Below are 22,948 nucleotides of genomic sequence, written 5' to 3' on the forward strand. Positions count from 1 at the left end.
GCCAATGGTAAATACTTTTTATTAGTACATAGGACATTACAAAAATTTTTTAATTTGTTTCTATTATGCTTCTTCCAAACAATTTATCTAAAGGATTATCTGAATATAATCATATTTTATATTGCATTTTATAGGATAACAATTACTTTTACAGTGGCATTCTCACAGGCATATTGTTCCCAGTAAATTTCAACTAACACTACACACAAATTAATAAATACAGAAAATAAAAATACTAAAGAGATCATTAAATTTACAAAGCAATTCTGTCACAGACTTTCTGTTCCTCCCATGACAAAACAACATTTACGCATCAGTACAGCTTAGTAGCTGCTTTTAGACTTTACCCACAATCTCCCAGGGAGTCTCAAAAATCTATAAAATGTCAAGTGCTGGACTTCACATTTGAATGCCTGATTTGAGCGAACTCTACAGAAAATCAAAATATACTAAAAAAGCTCCTTATTTACTCCATATCTAAGGTGTTTGAAAGATTCACAGTTATTTCAGCAGAGACTGGAAAAAATTATGCACAATAAATTGGTTCCACACCTGCTTGTTTCAGTTAACACAGGAAGACCCACTGTTTTCTGTTTTGCTAAATCCACCCAACTTTGATCAAACCATTTCTCTCCTTCGATATGCCATCACCAATATGAAGATGCACAAATGAATGTGCTTCCTTTGCTTCTAGAGAACCGTGAAATAGCTACTCAAAATGGAAACTGCAGAAGACTCTCTGATGTACAAGGGGATGATCCAATTTTTCAAGTTTTATATACTTTAAATACGTTTAGAAAACACTTCATGGCATTTTGTTGAGGGAAGGGATGTTATATATTCTGTATGTGGAGCATGACCCACCCCCTTTCACAATCACTTTTAATTTAGTTAGCTACAATCCAATCTCATACAAAGAATCTTTAAGTATCTTGTCAAAAATGTAGCACCTATGTGATGTTTTGTGTTGTGTTGCTCCTGTTCAGGAAAAAAAAAAAAAAAAAAAAGGCTTGGGAAAGTCACTGGCTTCTGACAAAAGACTCATCAATGTTCACTTTTAATCAAAGCCCTAAAAGGGGTTTTATGCTTTGATGACATCAAATCTTGGTTTTCTTATCCCTCTCCCTTCCCAAAATCCAACCTCTGCAACCAGCTACACTGAGATCTGGAAATCCATCACCAAGCTACTGATGTGGAGTAAGTGGCAGAGCTGAGCTGACATTGAATGGAGCTACCGTACCAGCCAAAATATGTTTTCTTTCAGCAAAAACTTCATCATTTGTATTTCTTAGCTTTAATAACTGGAGCCATTGTTTTACCTAATGCATTAATAGCCCACAGAATTTCAGTGGAACGTGCTAGCACATCTTTAGTGGTGAAGCATGATATCGTATCTTTTACCAATTTTTTGATCTGTGTACACTTACAAAACTGTCAGGCAGCTCACAGCTGGTTTCTAAGCTGTGATGTTACCCTCAATAAAAATTCATCTGTAAATTACACCTGACGTGTCAGAACTCTAAAAAGTGGCCTGCTAATAGTGTTGTAAAAATGTGGATATTACTCTACCTGTGTAGAATCATACAGATCTGTAGAAATTAGTTAAATAAAAGGCACAGTACTGTCTGCCCGATTGTATCATATGGCAAGGTCATAAGGAAACTCCAATCAATGCAACATGTTTCAGGGACAGTGAAAATGCATTTATCAAAGACAGATGAATTTGATTACGAAATCAGACCAAACTCTTCAACATGTGACTAATTTTAAGGACATAATTACTTCTTTGTAACATTAAGCACAGGCTTGAACGCTTTCAGCTAGACAGGCTGTTGGGAAAGGTAGCAAAGAGGCGAACTGGAGACTTGCTCAGAACAGCAGGTCTATAACAGTCTTGGGAACAGATACTAGTCTGCCTGCTTCTAATCCTTTGTGCCATTAGAAGATCATAAACATTGCTTTTTCCTTCTATTTCCTTCCATCTTTGTCAATCGCAGGATTTCTCCATGAAAACAAAAATGCACTTAAAGTCCACGTACTGCATTAAAAGTAATTTACTCCTTCAGAATGTTTCCATTGTGAATGCAATTCTTCATGATAATGTAATTAACTTTAGATGAAATGTTTATCAGAGTAGTATCAAAGAGGAAGTATTATTTACAAAAATAAAACTAAATAACTTAAGCAAAACAACCAGAAAGATCTGCTTTTGTTAAAATATTTTAAAGTACAGCTTAATCTGGAAAATTGGTTATAAAAAAAATGATATTTTACTCAGCATAGCAGGTCCTTTTGGTTACTCAGCATAATTTCTCCTTATGTTAGTTACACAAATAAGCATAATTTTTAAAATGAGCATTCCAGAGCAAACATATTCATAGGAAGGGAAACTATACTTTAACATCAATAAAATATTAACTACAGAGCAGTTATAGAGCCAGATTTTCCTTCAGTTACTCCACTGCAATCCTATTGAAGACAATAAGGGTATGTAGACAGACAAAAAGGAAAAACCATGATTACAGGGTCTTTATTGTGCATAAATCATATGATGATTACGCAAAAACAAGAAAGAAAAACAACTTCACTACCATATGCCAGATTTATTCTGAAGGCTAGCAAGCTCATTTTCGATTCAAATTGAACTTTAATCAAAAAGGTATGGAAATAACTGCTTATAATATTGAAGCTGAAACTTTTCTAAATAATTATATATCAACAAACTTTTTCAGACAATTATTCACTGAATAATGCACAAAGGATATGAATTTCAAAAGTAAAAAATGTCACTGTAGATATGAAATTCTGATTGAGAAATTTGCATTTTGTTTGTTCTAGAACATGTGGCCATTTTTATTTCAGAAAAGAATACTATTACTTTCCATTTAGAGACAGCAATTCCTTTAATTTGAGTATTTGGAAGAGCAATGCAAATATTAACAAGATGCACCTTCCAAAGAAATGCCCCAACTTCCCCTTGATCTCAGTGAAAACTTGAGAAATTTGGCAGTTTGCCTAAGAACTTCAGCACATTCAGGAGATCAAGCCTTAGGCATCATGAGGCTCTTGAGCTCATGACAGGAAATGATGTTCAGCTGGGAATGAAATAGTTCTCCAATCCTACAAACGCTTTGACACTTCAGAGTATTTCCACATTCAGCACTGGGATAAAACAAGGACAATGTGAAGTTTCAGTTTGTAGGAAATGACTTAAAGAAAGAGAAAGACACATCCCAGACATTACACTGATGATTAAGTCATTGGCTTTTGGCCCAGTCAAGCCAAATGGAGATCTGAACCCAAAGCACCATATTTTGTGAATTTCCTGCTGTTCCCTCACTCCCTTATACTTATTTATTCTTCTTTCGTGTTGACCAGAAATTAATCCTGAACCTAAACATTTTTCACCAAACTTCTGCTGATACACCCTCAAAAATAATTTTAGGTCTGAACAGACATTTCTAAATGAAAAAAAAAAAAAAAATGGAGGCAGGAAATTTCCCTCCATAACTCAGTGAAGTACACAAGAAGATCACCTTAGCCATCACTGAAATATGAATTCTTTTATAGTATAGGATCTGACAATTTCCAGCCTTATTTCTGACCATAGGCTGATTGGATATTGATGTTGATGAGATAATAAAAACTGTACTTGTCCATAGTATGTGAAAATCTCTAAAACTGAACCTTAGCTGGTCTTTTCCAAAATATATATCCTCCTTAATTTTGGAAACAGAAGAATAATGCATTATACTAATGAATGGAAGAAATTTGGAAACTGCAAAATAACCACTACACTGATGAGCAATGAAGTAAAACCCACACACATTCACATAAAAGACAAGTGAGAAGATATATATGTAAAAAAAATAATTTTCATTCAGCAAACACAAAAGCTAGTCAAGTTTAGTTCCATGTCCTGCATAACAATCACAGCAAGGATGAACATTTGTCTATACGTTTATAAAACCTGACTGAAAACCAGACTTTGAAGAGATAAGGTATAAGTTTTTTTCTGGTCCTTCACTGGAAAGTACTTATTTCCTCTAATGATTTAAAAAAAAAAAAAAAAAAAAAAAAATCTAATTTACAATACTTTTACTTCTATTCCATAGTAACAGGCCATATAGTAAGTAAAGGGTATTGTTTCTCAAACTAACCTTAAGAAAGAGAAAATCTAGAGTTTCATGACAGGAATAAAGTTGTACTATTGACATGTTTTAAAATATCATTTGTACAATGTAATAAACACAATATATACAAACTATTTTAATTAAATTACCTGGCTTGTGGCAAACCATAGCTGGTTCCTACTCCAACACGTGGTAAGCTGTACACAACTTTTTTCACCGTTGCTTGGTCAGGAAAATTAAACATAACAGAAGCTAAATGAAGAAGAGAAAATACGGACTAGTAAACCATCTGCAGCAGTCTGTTTCTCTACCTGCATATATTTTTAAAATGCTCTGTTTTTTATTTGGGAAGAGAAGTCACTTCCACTTTTATCCTCTTGGGGATCCAAGTTAGAATAGAAACTCCTGGCATACTTCATACCTATGTACCATTAGCTGGTTAACGTTTTGGCACTGAGTCTCCCATTTTGCAGAAGACCTGAGTGAGGTATGCTTCGGAGGACCCACAGCCTACCATTAACCCATATAACCTCGTATCAGGCTGGGAAGCTATTCAGTAGTTGGCATGGCATTTGGTCTTCTAACTGGTGCATTAAAACACACAGGACCGGAAAGTGTTTAATTCCGTCTCCAGCTGAAATCAAAACTTACATCAGAGCTCCTCAGGGCAAAAGACCACTGACACCCCTCACCAGCCACTCAACCCTGATTCAGGATAGCACATAGAAAACTGAGTGGAACCATTTATTGATCTGGTCCTTTTTACTTTAACTCAGTGTACAATTAGAAAAGGAAATACCCTTATAGATATTTCACTAAAATATCAAACATTTGAAGAATTTACCAATTGCAATGATGTGTTTTTATAAATAAATCTCACTGCTGCACAGAAAGCAGCGAGATTGATTTATGTGATTGATTTTAATATGATATGCAATGAATACATGCAAGAGTAATCATTACTGAACAGACACATAAGCATTTTATCAAAGGAAGCACAGAGTTTAAATTCTAAGATTAATAAATAACACACAAAATAACTACTAGCACATTTTTATGCAACAAAATAAACAAAGACATACTTCTGTTTGCCATAAACACTTCCAAAGCTGTGTTCTGGAGAAGATAACGTCTTGAAAAAACAGCCCGAATCTCACTGAACATCCATTTTCCATGAAGGCCTTCTGTATAGGCGAGGACCTTTAAAGAAAGTCAAGGTGACAGTTATTAGCAGGATTTTTTCATTAAAATATTGCATAAGAACATAGTAAGTTTTACCCATCAATGAAGTACAATTAAGTTAATCATATCTAACACTTAAAAACTGTGAGTAAAAACATGAACTGAAATGTTTTTAAAAAACGCAATGAAGTATAGCTGTTAGAAGAATATCGGTAAGTACCGTAACCTGATACTCCTACAACCTATTTCTCACGAGTCACATCAACTTATTTTCCTCAAAAAACCCCAAACCTTACAAGCAAGCACAGGCTAATGGACACAGTCGCAATTATGCTTAGCTGTATTTTCTTCCAACAGTGTGCATGACACAGTTGTCAGTTAGGTATCGGATAACAGATTTACTTCTGAGGCTACCTAGTGCAAAGTACAACCAAAATATATAACTTGCTATTCACGTTCACTTCAGGGTCGTAAATTGGAACTCCCTCCATTCCATTAATAAACACAGAAATTAACTACAACAGTATGTCAACACAATAATTTTTCTAATGTTGAGTACATCTAATACCCCAACCCATGAAAAAAATTTCACAATTTGTATTTTTGCATTTTAAAATTAATGGGGAGACATTTTAAAATAAAATAGTTAAAAATCAGCATTGGTTTTCCAATTTGTCAGTTTCTCAATTGAAGGTATTGGTCTAAGACTAGATATTGATACCTAGATAATCTCTTTCACTCTTCTCTCAGTGTTCTGGATGTTCAGGAAAACAGACAAAAAAGACACAATTTGATTAGGTATCAGCTTTATTAACTTATCTCATCCGTGAATTATCATTCCAGCAGTATCATGCATTGTAGAACAACCCTCTTCCAATCCTTTTCATCAGCTGGAAGGCTGCCTTCAGCCCTCCACCTCTGCTCCGGTGGGCTCTGCCCATAGCTGAGACCCTGACGCTTCATCCTACGAGGAGTCAGTCATTTGGGATGGGGACCATCCCCTCACTCCACCCAACCGCACATCCCGGGCTCTGCAGACTCTGCCTTCCCCCGGGCTTCAGTTACTTGAGAGAATTGCAGCCTCAGCGAAACAAAGAAACGCAAGGCACACTTTCAATAAAGGGAAATGCAAAAAGAAGGCTTCAGACTGGAGAGACTGAATTTCTCTGTTGTCCATTAGGTGCATAGAAACTCTTGGTACACCAGCCTGCAGTGCTTTACTCACTCAGTTGAGGTCTTTGCTTTCTGTAATCATGACCTCTCCCACCTTCTGAATAGGGAAATGTTAGGGAGACCACATGTTGCTGCTGTCAACGATCCTTCATGCTTGAGGTAACGGAAATTGTATTCCTTCAGTTTTTTCAGTGATGTAGCTTCAAGTTAGTAACATGTCTTCATATAGGAAAAAGCTAATTTAAGTTTATACACATGGTGTTAAAAGAGCTCCATGGATTGTTGTTAATTTGTTCTCCATAACTTTTTTCTCATAACCATGATGAGTCTATGGCAGAGATAACGGTAACAACAGTGACGATACAAATGCGCTTCAGCACACTGAGGAGCGTTCAGATGTTAGTTCTGTCCTTGATGGAGACTGGACAGAGGAACACACTGAGCCCCCTGTACTGTCTGCAAGAAGAAATGACCGACAAAACTTAGAGCAACACTGTGGCTGATGGCACTGCCTCCTTCACCCAGCTCTCCACGCTAACTAAACACAGCCTTGAAGAAGGGAAGGGGCTTGATTTCTTTGGAGGTCCCCCAGACACACGCAAGAGACTATATGTTCCCTCCATTCAGTCACAGGCCAGCTGTGGCATTACCACCTCATATGCTAAATTCTTGCAATGGTTAGAAATCTGCACCTTATTTTTACTTTGAATTCTGTTGACTTCAGCTTCTCGCCACTAGATCTCGTGACACCTTTGTCTGTGAGTTTAGAGAGTCTTCTGGTATCAGATAACTTTTCCTTGTGTCAGTTATTACAGACTGTGATCCAGTTACTGCTTAGCTTTCTCTTTGATGAGCTAAATAAACCAAATTTTCCTTCAGTCTTTCATTGAGATCAGATGCTAGGATACAGGTGGTATCGTGTATGTGAAATTCAGATGGTTAAGAACAAGGACCGTGAAGATTTCAGCACCCTCCTTCTTTGAATGTATTCTGCTGCCGATACATAATTTTGGTAAATACACAGGTTCTTAAGATACAGAGAGGAAATAGGGAGGAAAACACTCAAGTTTAAAAAGCTCAGGATGAAAACAGTCTCCCAGAGAGAGTAGTTTGAAATGTATACAGCCATAACCAGATCTACAGCAGCCAGCAGATTAGCCAAAGAACTAGTACCTGGACAAAACACCGTGCTTCAGGAATTCACTTTTTTTTTCAAAAATGTTTCTAGTTGTCCTATTGTTTTCTAAAGAAAAATGTTTAATACTGACTGTATCCTGTGTGTTAACATTTTAGATGATTCACAGTAATATATTTACAATGTCTTGATAAATGCCACAGCTTAGTTATTATAGATCAACACTAAAAGCACATTGTATACCGACCATACACAGGTTGCCTCTTTCTTCCTCCTCTTCTTACTCAAGTATAAAGCAACTGTAACTTCATAGAGGTACATTCACCCCACTATGAAATGAAAGACTTAAGAAAGCACTCCAGTAAAGCAGTAGAAAAGATAGGAAATCAGAGGAAAGGAAGGAGTCTATAATTCAATTACTGTCCTCAATTACACTCTTCTTAACTGTCTATTAGTCCTACAAATATCAGATTATCATGTCAATATCAAATCATCTCAATTATTTCAGTATTTCTGTTGTATTTTTTTCCTCTCCAAGATATACTACCCATTTTTGTCATCTTCCATAACATTCCTCTAAAGCTATTTTCAAGCGATGCACTAAACCTTCCGTTATTAGGTATCTACAGTTTACAGCAGAAATTACTGACATTGTTGCAGGATTCTTTCTTGTTGTTGTTATAAGAGCCGAAACAAAGTAATTTCATTTTTCTGAATTTGAATCCTTTAAAAAGTTTATATTTTTTTATTATTTTTTTTTTTATTTCCAGGATGATTTTTAGCATTTCACTTTCTCATATCACATGAATGAAGGCCTGGCTATTTTACATTTTTTACAGACTGCATGTATTCTATATTTCATTATTCATAAAAAAATGGAAATTACCACTTCGTTCACCAAAAGACACCAAAATTACGTTACCTAGTTATCTGAAGCCAAAATTACCATGTGCTCCATCCAATATTTTGTTGTCGTTTATATTTAAAGTCAGTGCTCATTATTTTGATAGCTTTATGAGTTTTTGTCCTAAAAACAGTCGTGAAGACTTCTTCTAGACTTCTTAATGGCTGAAACTTCATGACTAAGCACAGAATTCTAGATATGGCTTAAATAAGCTGGTTTTAATAAAATAAAAACCAACCAGCCAACCAACAATGTCTACATTTGAACTGAGCACACTTTTCATTTTTAGAATCAGCTGCAATTGTTTGCTTTAAAGCTCATTTTTCCTTGTAAAACCTTTTCGTTTACTCAGAAATATGGATATGTTTTAAAGTTAGTAATGGGTCCACTGGCCACCCAATAAACCAAGAATAAAAATTTGCTAGGATGCATTGCAATAAGATGAAGTTGTCACCCTAACAAGGGAATGAGAAGTCTCCAAATCTCAGGATTCCGTAAAATGGAAAAACATCTACTGGTGATACTTACTTAGATTAGATTAGTAAAGCAGCTTGGGATGTTCAGACGGAAAGCTCTACAGAAGAGAAGCAGAACGATTACTGAAGTGCTTTCCTACTTGGCTCAAATATGAAGGCTCCACTATTTTAATTTTATTTCTGATGTAATCAAGATCTCTCCTTTTTTTTCAATTAAGAGCCAAGACATTTTTAATCATAAACCTACTTCAGTAATTATTCAATTACTGATAATAAATTAATTGTTAATTAACAGCTGGAATTTTGAAATATTGCATTAACAGGAAGACCAGAAATACTAGTTTTCATTCTGCTAGAATCCCTGATAGGTTATGTCCACAGGAGAAACACTTTAGTATTGAGGCTTATTTTTGCTGCTTTATGCCATCTTTTGGTAACTCATAGCACCAGACACTGCATGCAAAAGGATATTCTGGCCCTTTTCTTTTGATTATTGTTTCTGGAATTGAAATAATCACAAAATCAGGTGCTATAAAGAAATCAAGGAAAGCAGCCTGTACAAGTCCTATCTGTTCTCAGTCGCTAACTTTACGGTAAGAATGGTCACTTCTCCAGCTTGTTGCTTATTGCTCAATATTTCCTTTTTTTTAAAATAGCCCTTTGGAGTGATTCATTAATGCCTATGTATGTGAATTTAATCTACTGTTTTCAATGGGAATTCATCATTTGTCTTTTGGAACAAGATTTCTGGTTCAGGGCATTTTAATTCTAACCTGATTCTTCAATGAAAGTATCAGCTGATACTTGTAACATTTGTCAAGCTTTGATTATATCTAGTGCAAAATGCATATATCTATTAATATGTAATATAACTTTGTTGTTGGGTTTTGTGATTTTTTTTTTTTTTCAAAGCACTTATTCACTGATTTCCTTCATTATTCTTTACCTTTTGTACTAAGAACGCCAAACAACAGGAACAGTAAGGGACATGGTTGCATTGTACTTACATACAGTAGAACTAGTGCATTTTTTGCTGCATTTCCACAGATACATTCCAGAGTTCCTATAGATTTTTTTTTCAAAGTCTGAAAATGATCCTCAGAGTCATGCTTTCTGAATACAATGGCCATTTCCTGAAATTAAACGCTTTTTTTTTTCCCCTTTATCAGTGACCAGAAGGGCTTCTGAGAATACTGTAATTTTGGTACTGAAGATAGTTTTTCATTTTATAAAGACAGTTTTATCCAGTGCTTAAGTGTAGCTTCTACTATCTTTAACCTGGACACCGCTATTTTAGTTAGAACATTAAAGAAAAGAGCTCTGGCATGTCCTTAGTTTAGACATCAAAATCCCACCTATCTGTTCAATGGCTCTGGTACCTGGCAACACAGGGTATTGTCTTTGCCATGTGGTATTTATTTCCTTTTCCTCTAAAGATGCAAGAAACTTCTATGAATCTATCCTTTTTCCTCCTCCTAAGTTTACCCTCCTACTTCTTCAACTTTAATCTTTTACATTTCAAAAAGTATTCGCTCTGCATTTGAACAGATTTGTCTTGACTGAGTAAGGTCTAGGGGGAAGCTGTTGCGTCCTGGTAGCCCAACCCAAAGCAACCCTTCATCTTTTTATTTGATTCAAAGGTTTGGAGACATATGCTTAAAAGCACTGTATTGTATATTCACAGTTTGCCCCTCCAGCAGTCCAATAACCCTAATATAATTTATTCAGGTGTCTCTATTTTCCAGTGTTTTAAGTGCTCTGAATTATGGGCCCAGTGCTGCAATTTTCACCAAACTCAGCATGTCTTCCTCAACACTGGCAATTATAGCTACAACTATTTTATTTATGCACTAACTATATGCTGTACCTTTTCTGTCTTTATTTTTTTCTTAACTAAGTTTGCAAAGTTGTGTTTCTTTCAATACAAAATAAATCCTTGCCATCCCCATATACAGGGGTACTTTAGTTCAAATAGGATTTTTGTCTGTATTTCATTCTTCATTCACCATCACCAACTTTTGGAAGACAGATTACCTGCAAGAGCCAACTAATAAGTCTATCTCATGTGTCCCAACCTTGAACAAAAGACAGGAAGAAGAAATCTCGGTTCATTTCAGTTACACTGCAGTCCCTACACCTATGTTATCAAAATGAACAAAAGTAAAATAGCCTTGGTGTTCCAGGTTTCCAGGTCAGGCGCTTGCATATAGTTTCTCATGACAGACTTTTCTGTGAATGCAGTTGCCAAGGAGAAAAGAGAAACTCTCTGAAGCTGCCTTGTCCATCCTTGTCACATGAATATTTAATGTTCCCTAAGGTTGAGAAAGTGTTTTTTTACAATGAAATTCTGTTGTAAACTTAAAAAAAAAAGATATATTTTTGTTAGTCTGACACTACCCTCCTGAAAAATAACCAAGCACAGTTGTGATGGGCATGAACTATCCAAAAGGTTCTGCTTGCGTCTTTTGCCTCCCTACGGTCTGGTGAAAAATGTATCTTCTGCTTTCTGTATAAAGTGAGCGAAGAGGTCCATAATCAAAAAGCTAAAACCTAAATTTGTGGTCACCTCATCTTTTCTGTATATGAATAGGCAGGAAAGGAAAAAAAAAAAAGATGCCAAGGAAGGGAAGAAAAAAGCAATTATTGTGGGAAAAACTACTACCCTTTATAGTTATATTTGAAATAGCAAGCAATAGTATGCTTCAGTCACAAAGCAGCAGTTGATTTCATATTAACCATTTCCTAACAGCCTGGTAACCACACAATTCATGGAACTTATCTGGTACCTTCCCCACGTCAATGTCTTACAGAATGCTTCCAAGTGTGCAACCTCAGCACTTAAAAGAAGATGCCTGCCAATAAAACATGGGAGTACTTCACAAAACCAAATCACAGTGAATGGATATTTCATCAGAGAGCTGTCCAGAGCCAGCTACAGCAGTGTGCTTATGCTCCTGCCCCAGGTACACAAAGGTATTCATGAAACAGTTCAGCATCATTGTACGCTTTTAGAAGTTAGAAACACATGAAAACGATTACTGAAAATCATTCTCTCCTCTCAGGGATTTGGATTTCCCTTTTTCAAGTGTTTGCTAGCATTGCCATCTGCTTCAAGACAAATGTGAAATTCTGAATGTAGATCTTCATAGGTCAAAAAAATGGCTCCTGTGCACATACAGCAAACTTTCTTCTCCAGAACCATCTAACAACATGGAGCTCACTACAAGTACGTGGCAGACTGCATGATTGCTTCTTGTGTTCTAAATACAGACTGAAATGACAGACATTAATGGAATGGAACCAGACTCTTAAGAGTTTATGAAATACCATCTTGAGTAAGCATTATATAATTTCAAAATGTTTGATGAAGCACTGAGTATGATCAACTTTCAGATTTAGCAGGGAAAATATGCATACACTGTAACAAGGGATATATCCTGCCAAGATATGTAAATGGATAAAGAAAACATATTTATTAAAAATCTCAAAAGCAGGTAAGTTCAAATAAAGAAACACCTTATATTTTGCTTTTCTGAAATGGGAAACTGAGAATGTAAATAGACAGGAAGGACAATTCAAATTCACTTAATATCCTAGTGTTTCATTGGCTTATTACTCTTTTCTTTTTTTCATATACATTTAAGCCACTTTAAGAACATTCTCTCTGCCTCAATACCCATAGTCACATAAGAGTAAACACTTCTAAAAATCTCAGCAAAATACCATGTTATCATTTTTGCTTTGCACACTTTGGTCCAGTAAAACGTTCTCAATTTCTCTTTACATTAAGGTCTCCTTTCCCCTTCCTTATAACATTCTTCTGTGTAAAATGTTTCTTTATTTGTAAGCCTTAAAAGCTTTCCTCCAAGTAGCTCTTGTGATACTATGTGTGTACTTGTGATAACAGCTCTGCAGGATGAGCTGAGTATTATGTGCCATTATAATTTCTCCATTCACATCAGTTTTAAAAATCTTTTTTAGAACTTTTTTTTTTTTTAAATAAATATTGGCACTCCTGCTTCATTTTTCTCCTCCTCTTCAGGGATCTAAAAAATGCAGATATTATTTTTGTGGTTTTGGGCTTTACTTCCTTGCCAAATTTTCTCAGCTTATACTTCTACTTGCAATGTTTTTTTAAGCTTTCAAGAGGCCCCTTTTTTTGAAACAGAACATGAGGTTCTGTTCACCCCAGCCTTTTCTAAATTTGATTTCTCTGGTCAGCATACAGCTTCAGTATCCATTAAAACAATGCCCACTCAGCTGACAGTAACTGACGCTCTTATTCCCACATTCATTTTCAGTCATCTGAAAAATTATTTGAAGTTGGCCCATTTTCAGGCCATTTTCTTCTTTTCATTGGTAAAATGGTTTTGCATGTTAGGATTTTGTGTTTGAGGAAGGTAATGGAAAGGATACGGGGATTTCTTGAGAAGCAGCCGCAGTAAGGTTATTAGAGTAAAAAAACCCCTGCTCCTCGATATGGAAACACTGTTGCTAATTGTTAACATCCGGATCAAAATAATCTAAAGAGAACATTGTACGTATTCTAACTGCACTATTTCTAACTCTGCTTTTGTGAAACACCAGTGCATAGTTTTAAATACAAGGATAAGTGCTACTGACATGGGAAAATATTACCTTCCCAAAAACAGAATTCTGAATAATAATGATTTTTATCATTCATTTTATGGGTGTTACACATCTGTGTGCCTTTGCATGGTTTCCTTTCTATGCAACATGCAAACAGCTTGTCAGTTTAGGCAACTCCTGAAAAGCCGGCAATGGACTGAAATTCTTGGGAAAAATAGCATCAGAAAGAGGTGGCAGATTTAGACATTACCACCTTAGAAAAGGTAAGCAGAGGCCTTGTTTAGGCTCTACTTCCAAACTAAATTGCAACAATTACTGTCTTAAGCAGAAATTTCAGCTGATTTAAGGATTCTAAAAGTGGGAATAAAGCTGATGGTGCTGGCTGGGGCGACTGTGCCTGTGGAGAAGCAAAAGACAAATACGTTCCAGTGCCATAGAAAGCCATATTGGAGCACAGCCCAACTCAAAACACAGAGGTTGAGGAAACAAATATTGGGGCAAAATCCGAAGTAGAGAAGCTCAATTAGTTCTAGTTAGCAACAGGATTGAAGCAGACTGTGCCTGTTACCACACAAGGTTTAAGATGATTTTGTGTTGACTTTGGCAATAACAGGATGTCAGACTCGAATCTAGTGAGAAATTTTAACAGAACTGCCGTTTCCATTCTCAATCTACATCTCGTCGTTAGAGATTAATCCCAACAGGCGAGTGGTGATCTCAGTACTTACACTCAAACTGCTCTGAGCAATTCTGCCCCAGCACCACATTCAGTGAAATGCAATCAATTTTTTTCAATTAGAACTGTGCAAATTACATTTTGAGTGGACAAGCCAAAAAAAAAAAAAAAGACATAAAATTGATATGATCTGAGCAAAAACACAGAAATTTTTTTCAGGATTAAAAATGAAGAGCTTGTTTTTCTGTCAACTGGTTAATTCTGGATCTCCTTAGCAAAAGTAAAGCAATGGAAAGAAAGGACTTGTAATACTCACAAATCCAGGGAGAAGACAGTGTTGATAAATGCTTGTAACTTGAAACCAAAGCTGAACATTTATTCATTAAATAGTTACTTGACAGAAAAATGCAGTTTTATTAAACTTGAAATATTGGTGGGTTTGACAGAATTTGTGAGAGCTTTAGCTACGAAACGTTACAGGACTAGATTCAGACACCAGCACGGAAACAAACGAGTTCTCTGTTGCCTCAAGCGCGAAGTTGGGACAGGCGCTCAGACTCAGTTCCCTTCTATCTCAAAGGTACGTCGACCCAAATGAGACCCTTCCCCAAGAGCGTCGCCTGCTCCACCTCCCCGCCGTGCTCTCCATGCCCACAGCTGGATGGGCGCTCCTCACCGGTCCGGGATGGACCGGGCACGAGGGAGCTGCGGCCGCTGCCTCAGCTGCGTGCCGCCCCAAGGAAAGGCAGGGGCCAGCGGGTCCTGGCAAGCTCCTGCACACGTATGACTGATTAAGCAATAGAAAAAGCAGCTCCCCGACTCCTGCCGTGTTTCTGCAGGGATTGCAAAGCAAGCGTTGCGCGCTGGTCGTAATGTGCCAACATACGAGGCAACCTGCTCCCTTCAAACATAGGGAAGAAGTGAAACAAGACTCCCCGGGTTCCGGGTGGGTGTGCTGACCATCCAGCTATCGGAAAGGACTAGAAGAAACTCACGTTCTTCTACGTCTGAAAAATGTGTCTTTGGGTGCTTACTTCCTCCTCACGTGTATTAGTTTTTCCCTTGCACTAAGGATAAGTGATTCAATCAAGTTTTAGGACTCAGCAAAAGCAAAAAATGTAGGAATAGTTTGAAGATTAAAGAACGTATGGTATCCACAAGTATGTGATATGTTCTCTCTCAAGAATAAAGCCATCATAAAATCCTCAGGGTCTTTTTTTCTTTTTTTTTCCCAGAACTTGCATGCCAATATATTTATTCAAAAGTGCAATGCAATAAAAAAATGTCTAAAGACTCAGACATACCATGATGCAAATCCTTAACATTATAATAACTGAAGGCACTATAACCGGTCTTAAGAAAAGTGCAACTATTGAGTTGTGTTAAACATTACCCATTTCCTACCAAATGACAGGTAGAAAGATAGGTTTATGTCCCTCTTTTTATAGATGTGAACTCAATGTCATACAGATGATATGCGCAAGCGTCTTGGATTTTAACAGTTACACAGTTGATTTATTCAGTGCAGAACACATATGATCTAAGATCTATAAAAGTAATTAGAAGACAACATTTTTTCTACTATGGAGCTTAATTTTTTAACGTTTCTGTTCCTAATATCTGTTCCTATATAAGACTGATCATAAACCAGTAATACTTTGTTGTTAACTTCACACACAAAAGCTGTTTCATTAATCCTGACATTTGGGAATATAACTGGAGTAATTTCTACTGCTGACATTTTAGCAATAAATTTAACATTTATTTTTATAAGCAAAAAGTAATACATGGATTTATACAGTGATAGATATTATACATCTACAACATCCTCACCATCCCCAAACTTTCTGTATTACAGTTTGTAACAGACAAGCATAATCTTCAAGAAATTCAAAATTCTACAGCTGCCACATGCTCAGCTGTGCCTAGAAGTGTTGGGCCTGGAGCACTAGTGACTCCTGGAAGTCAGTTTGCTTGGTGTTGGAATTTAGAGCAGAATCGGGGCTACTCTATGTTATGTCAACTTCTAATGTCCCCAAAGAACAACTACACTGCCTGTGAATTATGGTGAACGTACATCAAAATATCTTCATCTTCCTAATATATTGCCATACCAACTGATTCTTTATCAACCCACTTAAGATGAGCTTAAGATGAGTTTCTTTTGCACTGCTGGAGAAGACAAGGCATTATAGCACTGGGAGAAACCTAATCCACAGCTCCAGTAGCAAACAAAATTCTACTATACTTTTTATTATTATATATGGAACATTATCTTATATTACTAAGTCTGTGCAAGGAAAGAATAGCAATGTTTCTTCTGAGAATTTTAACTTGGAGTGCTTGCAAACTGCCTGCTGTAAGTGAATAATCATTTAATTAGTTTGCATTTCATTACACTTATTTTGCTTTAATATTACAGAAAAAGCAGCTATACATTCTATACTTGCTTTAATGAATGGGGTTTTTTTTATCAGATGCAGTAATAAAGCACTGAAAAATAAATCTGCACAAAATATAAAACCTGTAGAAATTAACATGTATCAAATGTAAACTGCATATAGGAACTCGATAAATGAGTTTTAGATTTATTTCAATAACTGGAGCCACATTTACACAATATTTTTACTATGTGCATTCTGTACATTCTATGTGTACTTACACATAGTTAACTATCAGCCTGTTTAATTTCAACAATATAAAGGTCAAAATGATAGATAAGTACAATTTTTTGGTGGGTGTGATCCTGTACAAAAAAAACCCTCATGAAAACTAGGAGGTATATTAAGAGTCTACTCAGCTGGCTACCACAAATGGATTCCAGGGCACACGTCTAGTCTTCTGATGTCTGCAATAGCTGGGGGAAGAAGTGCTATAGCAGATTTAGTATAGAGTTCCCTCCTCTTTGGATTTCTAGCCAAATGGAATGTAAACCTGTATGTCATAAATTTGGGCATACTAACAGGCTTTCCTCTGGTGAACTCTAGGTTCCCAGTATGAAATTACTGCAACACCTGTCAGCATGTAGAGGCACTTTGTGCGAATGTGCTTCTGCTTTTACCCACTACAAGCTGCTCCACCACAGAGGGTATTTAGATTTTATGGACTTCTGGGTACTATGAGACTATGAAAAAGTGTGCCAATCCCAGTCAAAGACGGTTCCCTCATATAGCCTCAATTAATCTATCCTTAACATTTGTTTAATTAAAAAAATTATTGATAAAGTGGAATTTACCTCAAGCTTTACAAAGAGATTTGATATTTCCACTTTTTTTTAATAGAGTACAACAGCCAACTATTCAAATTGTCCTATTAATCTAGATCCTTACCTTTCTTTTATGTGGGTAGCAGGCTAATTGCTTTAGTAGACAATAAACCCTATTAACTTATATAGACAGATTACTGCCTGTACTGTGAATGGTTCCATTTCTACTGCCATTAAGTCTGGATTTGATGCATATCACATTCTGTCTAAAGAATACAAGCATCCTATGTAATAGTCTGTCTCTGATAGACTCAATTTTGCAAGATGCATCTTTTCTTTGCAGCTGAGTATCCCAACTCCTGCTGTTCGGAGTAGAAGCTGAGACTACTGAGCATCCAGAAAGAGAGCTCAGCATCCTGCAAATTTGCTTTTCTTTCATTGAAAGACAAGAAAGCTATAAAGAGGGAAAAAAAAAAAAAAAAAAAAAAAAAGGGAAAATTAAAAGCCCAGAAACTGAATCGTGTTAAAATGTATCTTAGCTCTCTAACATGCAATGCTGTCCAATGTATATTGAAATATTGGAAAATATACAATGATCCTCAGTTTTGTTTTATTATTATGATGTTCTTTCATTTTAGAAGTTTTTGTATGTATACACATTTGTGAGAGACAAAGAAAATGGTACAAAAGGATCATATAGTAATTAAACTATATGATGCAATCAAGAGATTTTAATTCAACAGTTCAAAAGTTTACAGTCACCTTCTAATCTCCTCACAGTGCAAACCCAGAGATAAGTCCGCTAATTGTTATTGTAATTGTTATATGACTATTTTTGGCTATTATCCACAAAACAAACAACAAAAAAAACCCCAGCCAGTGGATGCATAGCTACAGAAAGAACCTAGTTTTGTTACTAAGAGAGTCTACGATGAAATATTTGCTCTTCTTCATTTACATTAAAGGGAATTAATGATGAAACCAAGCTAAAATAAGTCCCCACTCAACTTTTTACCACAAGGATGGGTTACTTATAGAGCAGTCTTAGAGAGAAAATCCAACGCATGCCATTTGACTGTTGCAAACTAATCCTCGCTCTGCTTCTATTTCTTTCTATGAACTGCAATGCAAGGTCCAATAGACAGCCTCCGATGCATCTCAGGTCCAGTACATGCTTTTCAAACTTAATCAAGGGAATATAGAAATGTATATAAAAAGATGAAAGTGTCTTTGCCTTTATACGTATTGCAAAAAAAAAAAAAAAAAAAAAAAAAAGCTGCAAAACGCTGGGGGAAAAAAAAAAGTGAGATGTTTCATAGGGGAAGGTTAAGTCTGATGCTAATGCTTATTTAAAATGGTGACAGTCTGGAGTAGTGAAGCCTTGCTGGGCTGCTTTAATTTCTCCCTGGAATAGCTCTCTCCCAACCTTCGGCAGCACATCAAAGTCTCTGGAGCTCAATTAAAATTGGATTATATTGAAATGCTCTATCTATGGAACTGTGTGCTCACTAACACTTTTCTTTCAGTAATACTCCAGATGACAGTTGCCCATCCCAATTTAAACAGTTGTCATAGAGACCATGAACTAAAGCAGCAGTAACTAACAATACAAAGGAAAGGTAAGTGGTAGGATTTCTGTGAATGAAGGGCTTGGTTTCCAGCCGCAGTGCTCACGCCGCAAGCAGCTAAATGCAGAAAAACTAAAAGGCTGTAATGCTCGCCACACTCCTAAGCAGAAGGGCAAAGTTAACTGAAATAATAAACATTTTCCTTTTATTCCCAGTAGCTAGAGCAGTGTTTTACACACCAGCATGTTGTAGCTACCTAAAATGTCCAGAATCAAGTGACACTCCCTAAGAAAAACAGCAGGTAACCCTGGAGTCAAACTACAGTCACCAGTCTGGGGTGCTCTGTAATTGCAATAGAAAAAAATAAGGTATTAAGTGTTTTTTTTCTTTCCAAAAATATTTCATAGGAGATTCCTTAATTATAGATGATGTACAAATCCTTTGTCTTTATGATAAAAACCTAAAGCGAAGATCTGATACAAATCTGTAAGAAACTCAGAGTCTGAACACATTTAGTTAACACTGTGACGTGCAACGTGCCTAATGCTTTCAAATCCTTTTATTACTGGCTTTAACTGTTTTGTAATCTATAACCATTTAGATTTTTGATGTACCGCACCAAAGCCTGACGATACCACCAGAAAACTCTGGCAGCTTCCAAAAAACCCCAAATAACATAAACAGCTTACGTTTCTGGCAGCATCAGACAGCAATGTATTTAACAGTGTAGATTGCTGGTAATGATACTATTTTCTCATGTAGATGGCATGTTTCTGGCACTATAAAACTCTTAACCTTTCTTGTAATTGGCTTATTGAGAGTCCCAAGGTTGTTTTTTGTGCCATTGGGCTGATCACCATGGAAATGAACACTTATTGCTGTTTCACTGGAGCGCTCTATTTTTCTTCCAAGCCCTCCGCACGCGTCCTCCCCGCTCTCCCGGGAAGGCCGTGTTAGGATTTTGAAGCAGCAACAAGGCAGAGTGCAAAGAGCGCAGGCCAAAGGGGAAGAAAACAAAAATGTGTCAGAAAATCTAAAAACCGCGCAGATCAGAATTTGTCAAAACAAGGCCTTGGTTTAAACCAACAAGAAGGGCCCCTACAGCTCGGGCCTTGACAAAGCGTGGCCTTTTTTTTTTTTCTTTATTTTATTTTTTTTTTTTTATTTTTTATTTTTAGCCCAGCTGTAGAAAACACCATCTAATGAACCTGTCTGGGGCTGCTGTCCCCATCCTGTCAGGCATGTCAGGAGATGACAAGCACTGGGGACAGGCCGCCGCCAGTCACAGACAGGCCTGCCAGCTGGAGAGTTCAGCCCCAATCTAATCACACCACCAGAAAATAACTTTCACGCTTGCAGCCTGACAGGATGGGCTCAAGGAAAATAAAAATAAAAAAAATAAATAAAAAAAAAAAAAGGATTGAAACAATGCTTTTTGTTTCAATTACATACCTTTTTTCTGGGGGGGGGGGGGGGCAGGGAGGAAAACATTTTTAAAAGCTACTAGCACTTTATGCTGGTTTCCATTCCAACAGTGGACCTGTTTCTGTCTTTCGTTTCACAAAAAGATGACCAATAAAAACACTAATGCCAGCAGTTACAGAAGAAGTGAAAATGAGACAGTATTTGCAGTCCCTGGATATGCTTTTGCAGCATTTATTGCTATGTATACACACCCTTTTCCAACATATATATAGATATAAAAATATCTGCAACCACTGGCGGAGCTACACTTAGAAAAATGTATGACTAATGCTATGTGTTTTTATTATTTCAGAGAAACTGGGTTCGTAGAATATTATATCTCTTCATAGCCACCACTCTAGGGTTTGTATTATCATTTGGGCAAAACCTGCCAAAGTACTAATGGTGGGGCTGTTTGTGCTCCTGAAATGGAAATGAATATTCATACCTAAGAATAACAATTAAAAAAAAAAAAAGTATTGGAGCCCATGGCCTCAACATAGGTGGTTCTTTCCTATTTACACACAGATTATGAATAAAGAAAAAGGAAAATCTTGAAATCTTCAAAGGGGCTATTGTGAAAAGGCAGTAGTATACTGGCAGGCATCCTGTCTTTCTCATTCAAAAATTGCTAGCACAGATCTCCACTCCAGAAATTTAATAATCAAAAATTGCTAACGTAGATCTCTGCTCCAGAAATCTAATAACCAGTAAATCCACAGAAAGAGAGGCTGAAAATTATTATTTAAAAAACCCAGAAAACTAGTTCCCCCAACAAGCATTAAAACAAATTAGTGGGTCTAGATGCAAACAAAATTACTTAAAAATACACATTCAGCTAAAATGAAAGTGCAAAGTGTCAACTAACTGTATCCTATGTACTCCTAAATGAAAATCAAAACATATTTATCTTCCAGTGTATGTATCTTATTACGTACATCTTAGTAAACAATTTGCATTATTTGGAAGGTAACTGGGATGGAAAATGACTGGTTCATGTAGTACTTAGTAATTATTTTAGGAAGAAATTATGAATGAGTGTAGCTCCATCTAATCCCTAGAAAATAATAAAAAATGAAGATTTGTTATTGCATCCTGCCATTCATTCACTCTCTGCTGACATTATAGATGTCAGAAAGTCTGTTTAAAAGCTTGCTATCTCTATTCATCTTTGTTTCTGGCATGAAATACAGACTATAATAATCTTGTCAAGCCCACATTTAGACACTAATTCATGACCCTCTGCTACAATTTAGAGAAAATTCATACATAACTCTCTTAAAACAAACTATGACCCCAGATGGAAGGGTAGTATCTAGCTTCAGCTGCCAAATATACGCTGACTAAAGCTACGGCCACCCTGATGTTTCTGTATGGATGAGATGGTCCAAACCATTAAGACGCATTAATTATTTTTTTTTAACCTGAAGACCAATCAGATTTTTTTTGTTTGTTTGTTTTCCATTTTGAGGTATTTGGTATTCAATTAGGCATCATCTTACTTTCCTGGGAAGAGAGAAGGAATCACTTCTTTCACAATTTAAAGACTACGGCTAGAGCTGTGAAAAAGAAAAGAGAAGTTGAGACGTTTGCAGCCCCCACTGCCAATGCCAGCGAGAAGTGGTGACCCTCGACCTTCCAGCAAAGCCTAAAACTCCCCATCAGGGACCCAGCCTGCGAAACTCATGCAGGAGGGTACATAGCGGAGCTGACCATTACTCGAAACCTATCTGTAGACTTGGGAGGACAAACTCAAAACAGAAGTGGGTTATTGCATACATAGAAATGGAAACATCTTCTGTGAGCAGTCTAGATACAAATGCACTTCTGCAAGGAACCTAGATACAAATGTAAATATACTTCAACCTACAATCCCCTAACCATCTTTGAAATCTGAAAAACAGGACAGTAGACACAAGTGCTGTCACAAAACCTGTTAGTATTTTGATACATAAGCTACCTAGATTGCAAAAATCCTTTAGAGAGCAGGAAATAAGAAACCTGTTCAGGTTTTGGAGTTTTGTTTGGTTTGGGGTTTTTTTTTAAGGAATTTTATTTTGATTAATTTGATAAAAAGAATGGAGAAAAAGATGCTTATTATTACGGAAAAAAAGGTATGCCATACTGGTCATGATGACAGTAAACTAGCTGCCCAGCTCTGCCTGTTGAAGGCATAGATTGACATGATGAAGGGCAATGATACTGATAGATTTCCTATCTCCTGTCTTTGGTATTTTTGTATGACTAGTTACAGATTGATGCAATGTCTTATCTTTATTCACATACACAGGGATTACTACACATTGACCAAAGAAATGCAGTCAACTCCTGTTGATTTCAGATGGGGAAATAACATCTAATATCACACACCAGTTGGGTCATGAAGTGGTACAGAACAGTGCACCCATCTGAAATGCCAGAAATGTAATTATTAAGACAGGA

General features: G+C 36.5%; 1 protein-coding gene across 17 annotated transcripts in view; it reads right to left on the minus strand.

Moving 5' to 3' along the window:
• The window catches only part of NBEA (neurobeachin), a 514,437-nt gene that overhangs the window by 102,385 nt on the left and 389,104 nt on the right, over nt 1-22,948 (minus strand). For 16 of the 17 annotated variants that reach the window (XM_030042222.1, XM_030042221.1, XM_030042209.1 and 13 more), the window contains 2 exons: nt 5,216-5,333; nt 4,283-4,385 (listed from right to left, as the gene is read on the minus strand). In XM_030042222.1, the coding sequence (XP_029898082.1) occupies nt 4,283-4,385; nt 5,216-5,333 (221 nt within the window). Of the gene's footprint in view, nt 1-4,282; nt 4,386-5,215; nt 5,339-22,948 lie in introns of all 17 variants that reach the window. The other variant, XM_030042220.1, reaches the window with a different exon arrangement.

This window comes from Aquila chrysaetos, chromosome 19 (genome assembly GCF_900496995.4).
Source record: "Aquila chrysaetos chrysaetos chromosome 19, bAquChr1.4, whole genome shotgun sequence".
Lineage (NCBI taxonomy): Eukaryota > Metazoa > Chordata > Aves > Accipitriformes > Accipitridae > Aquila > Aquila chrysaetos.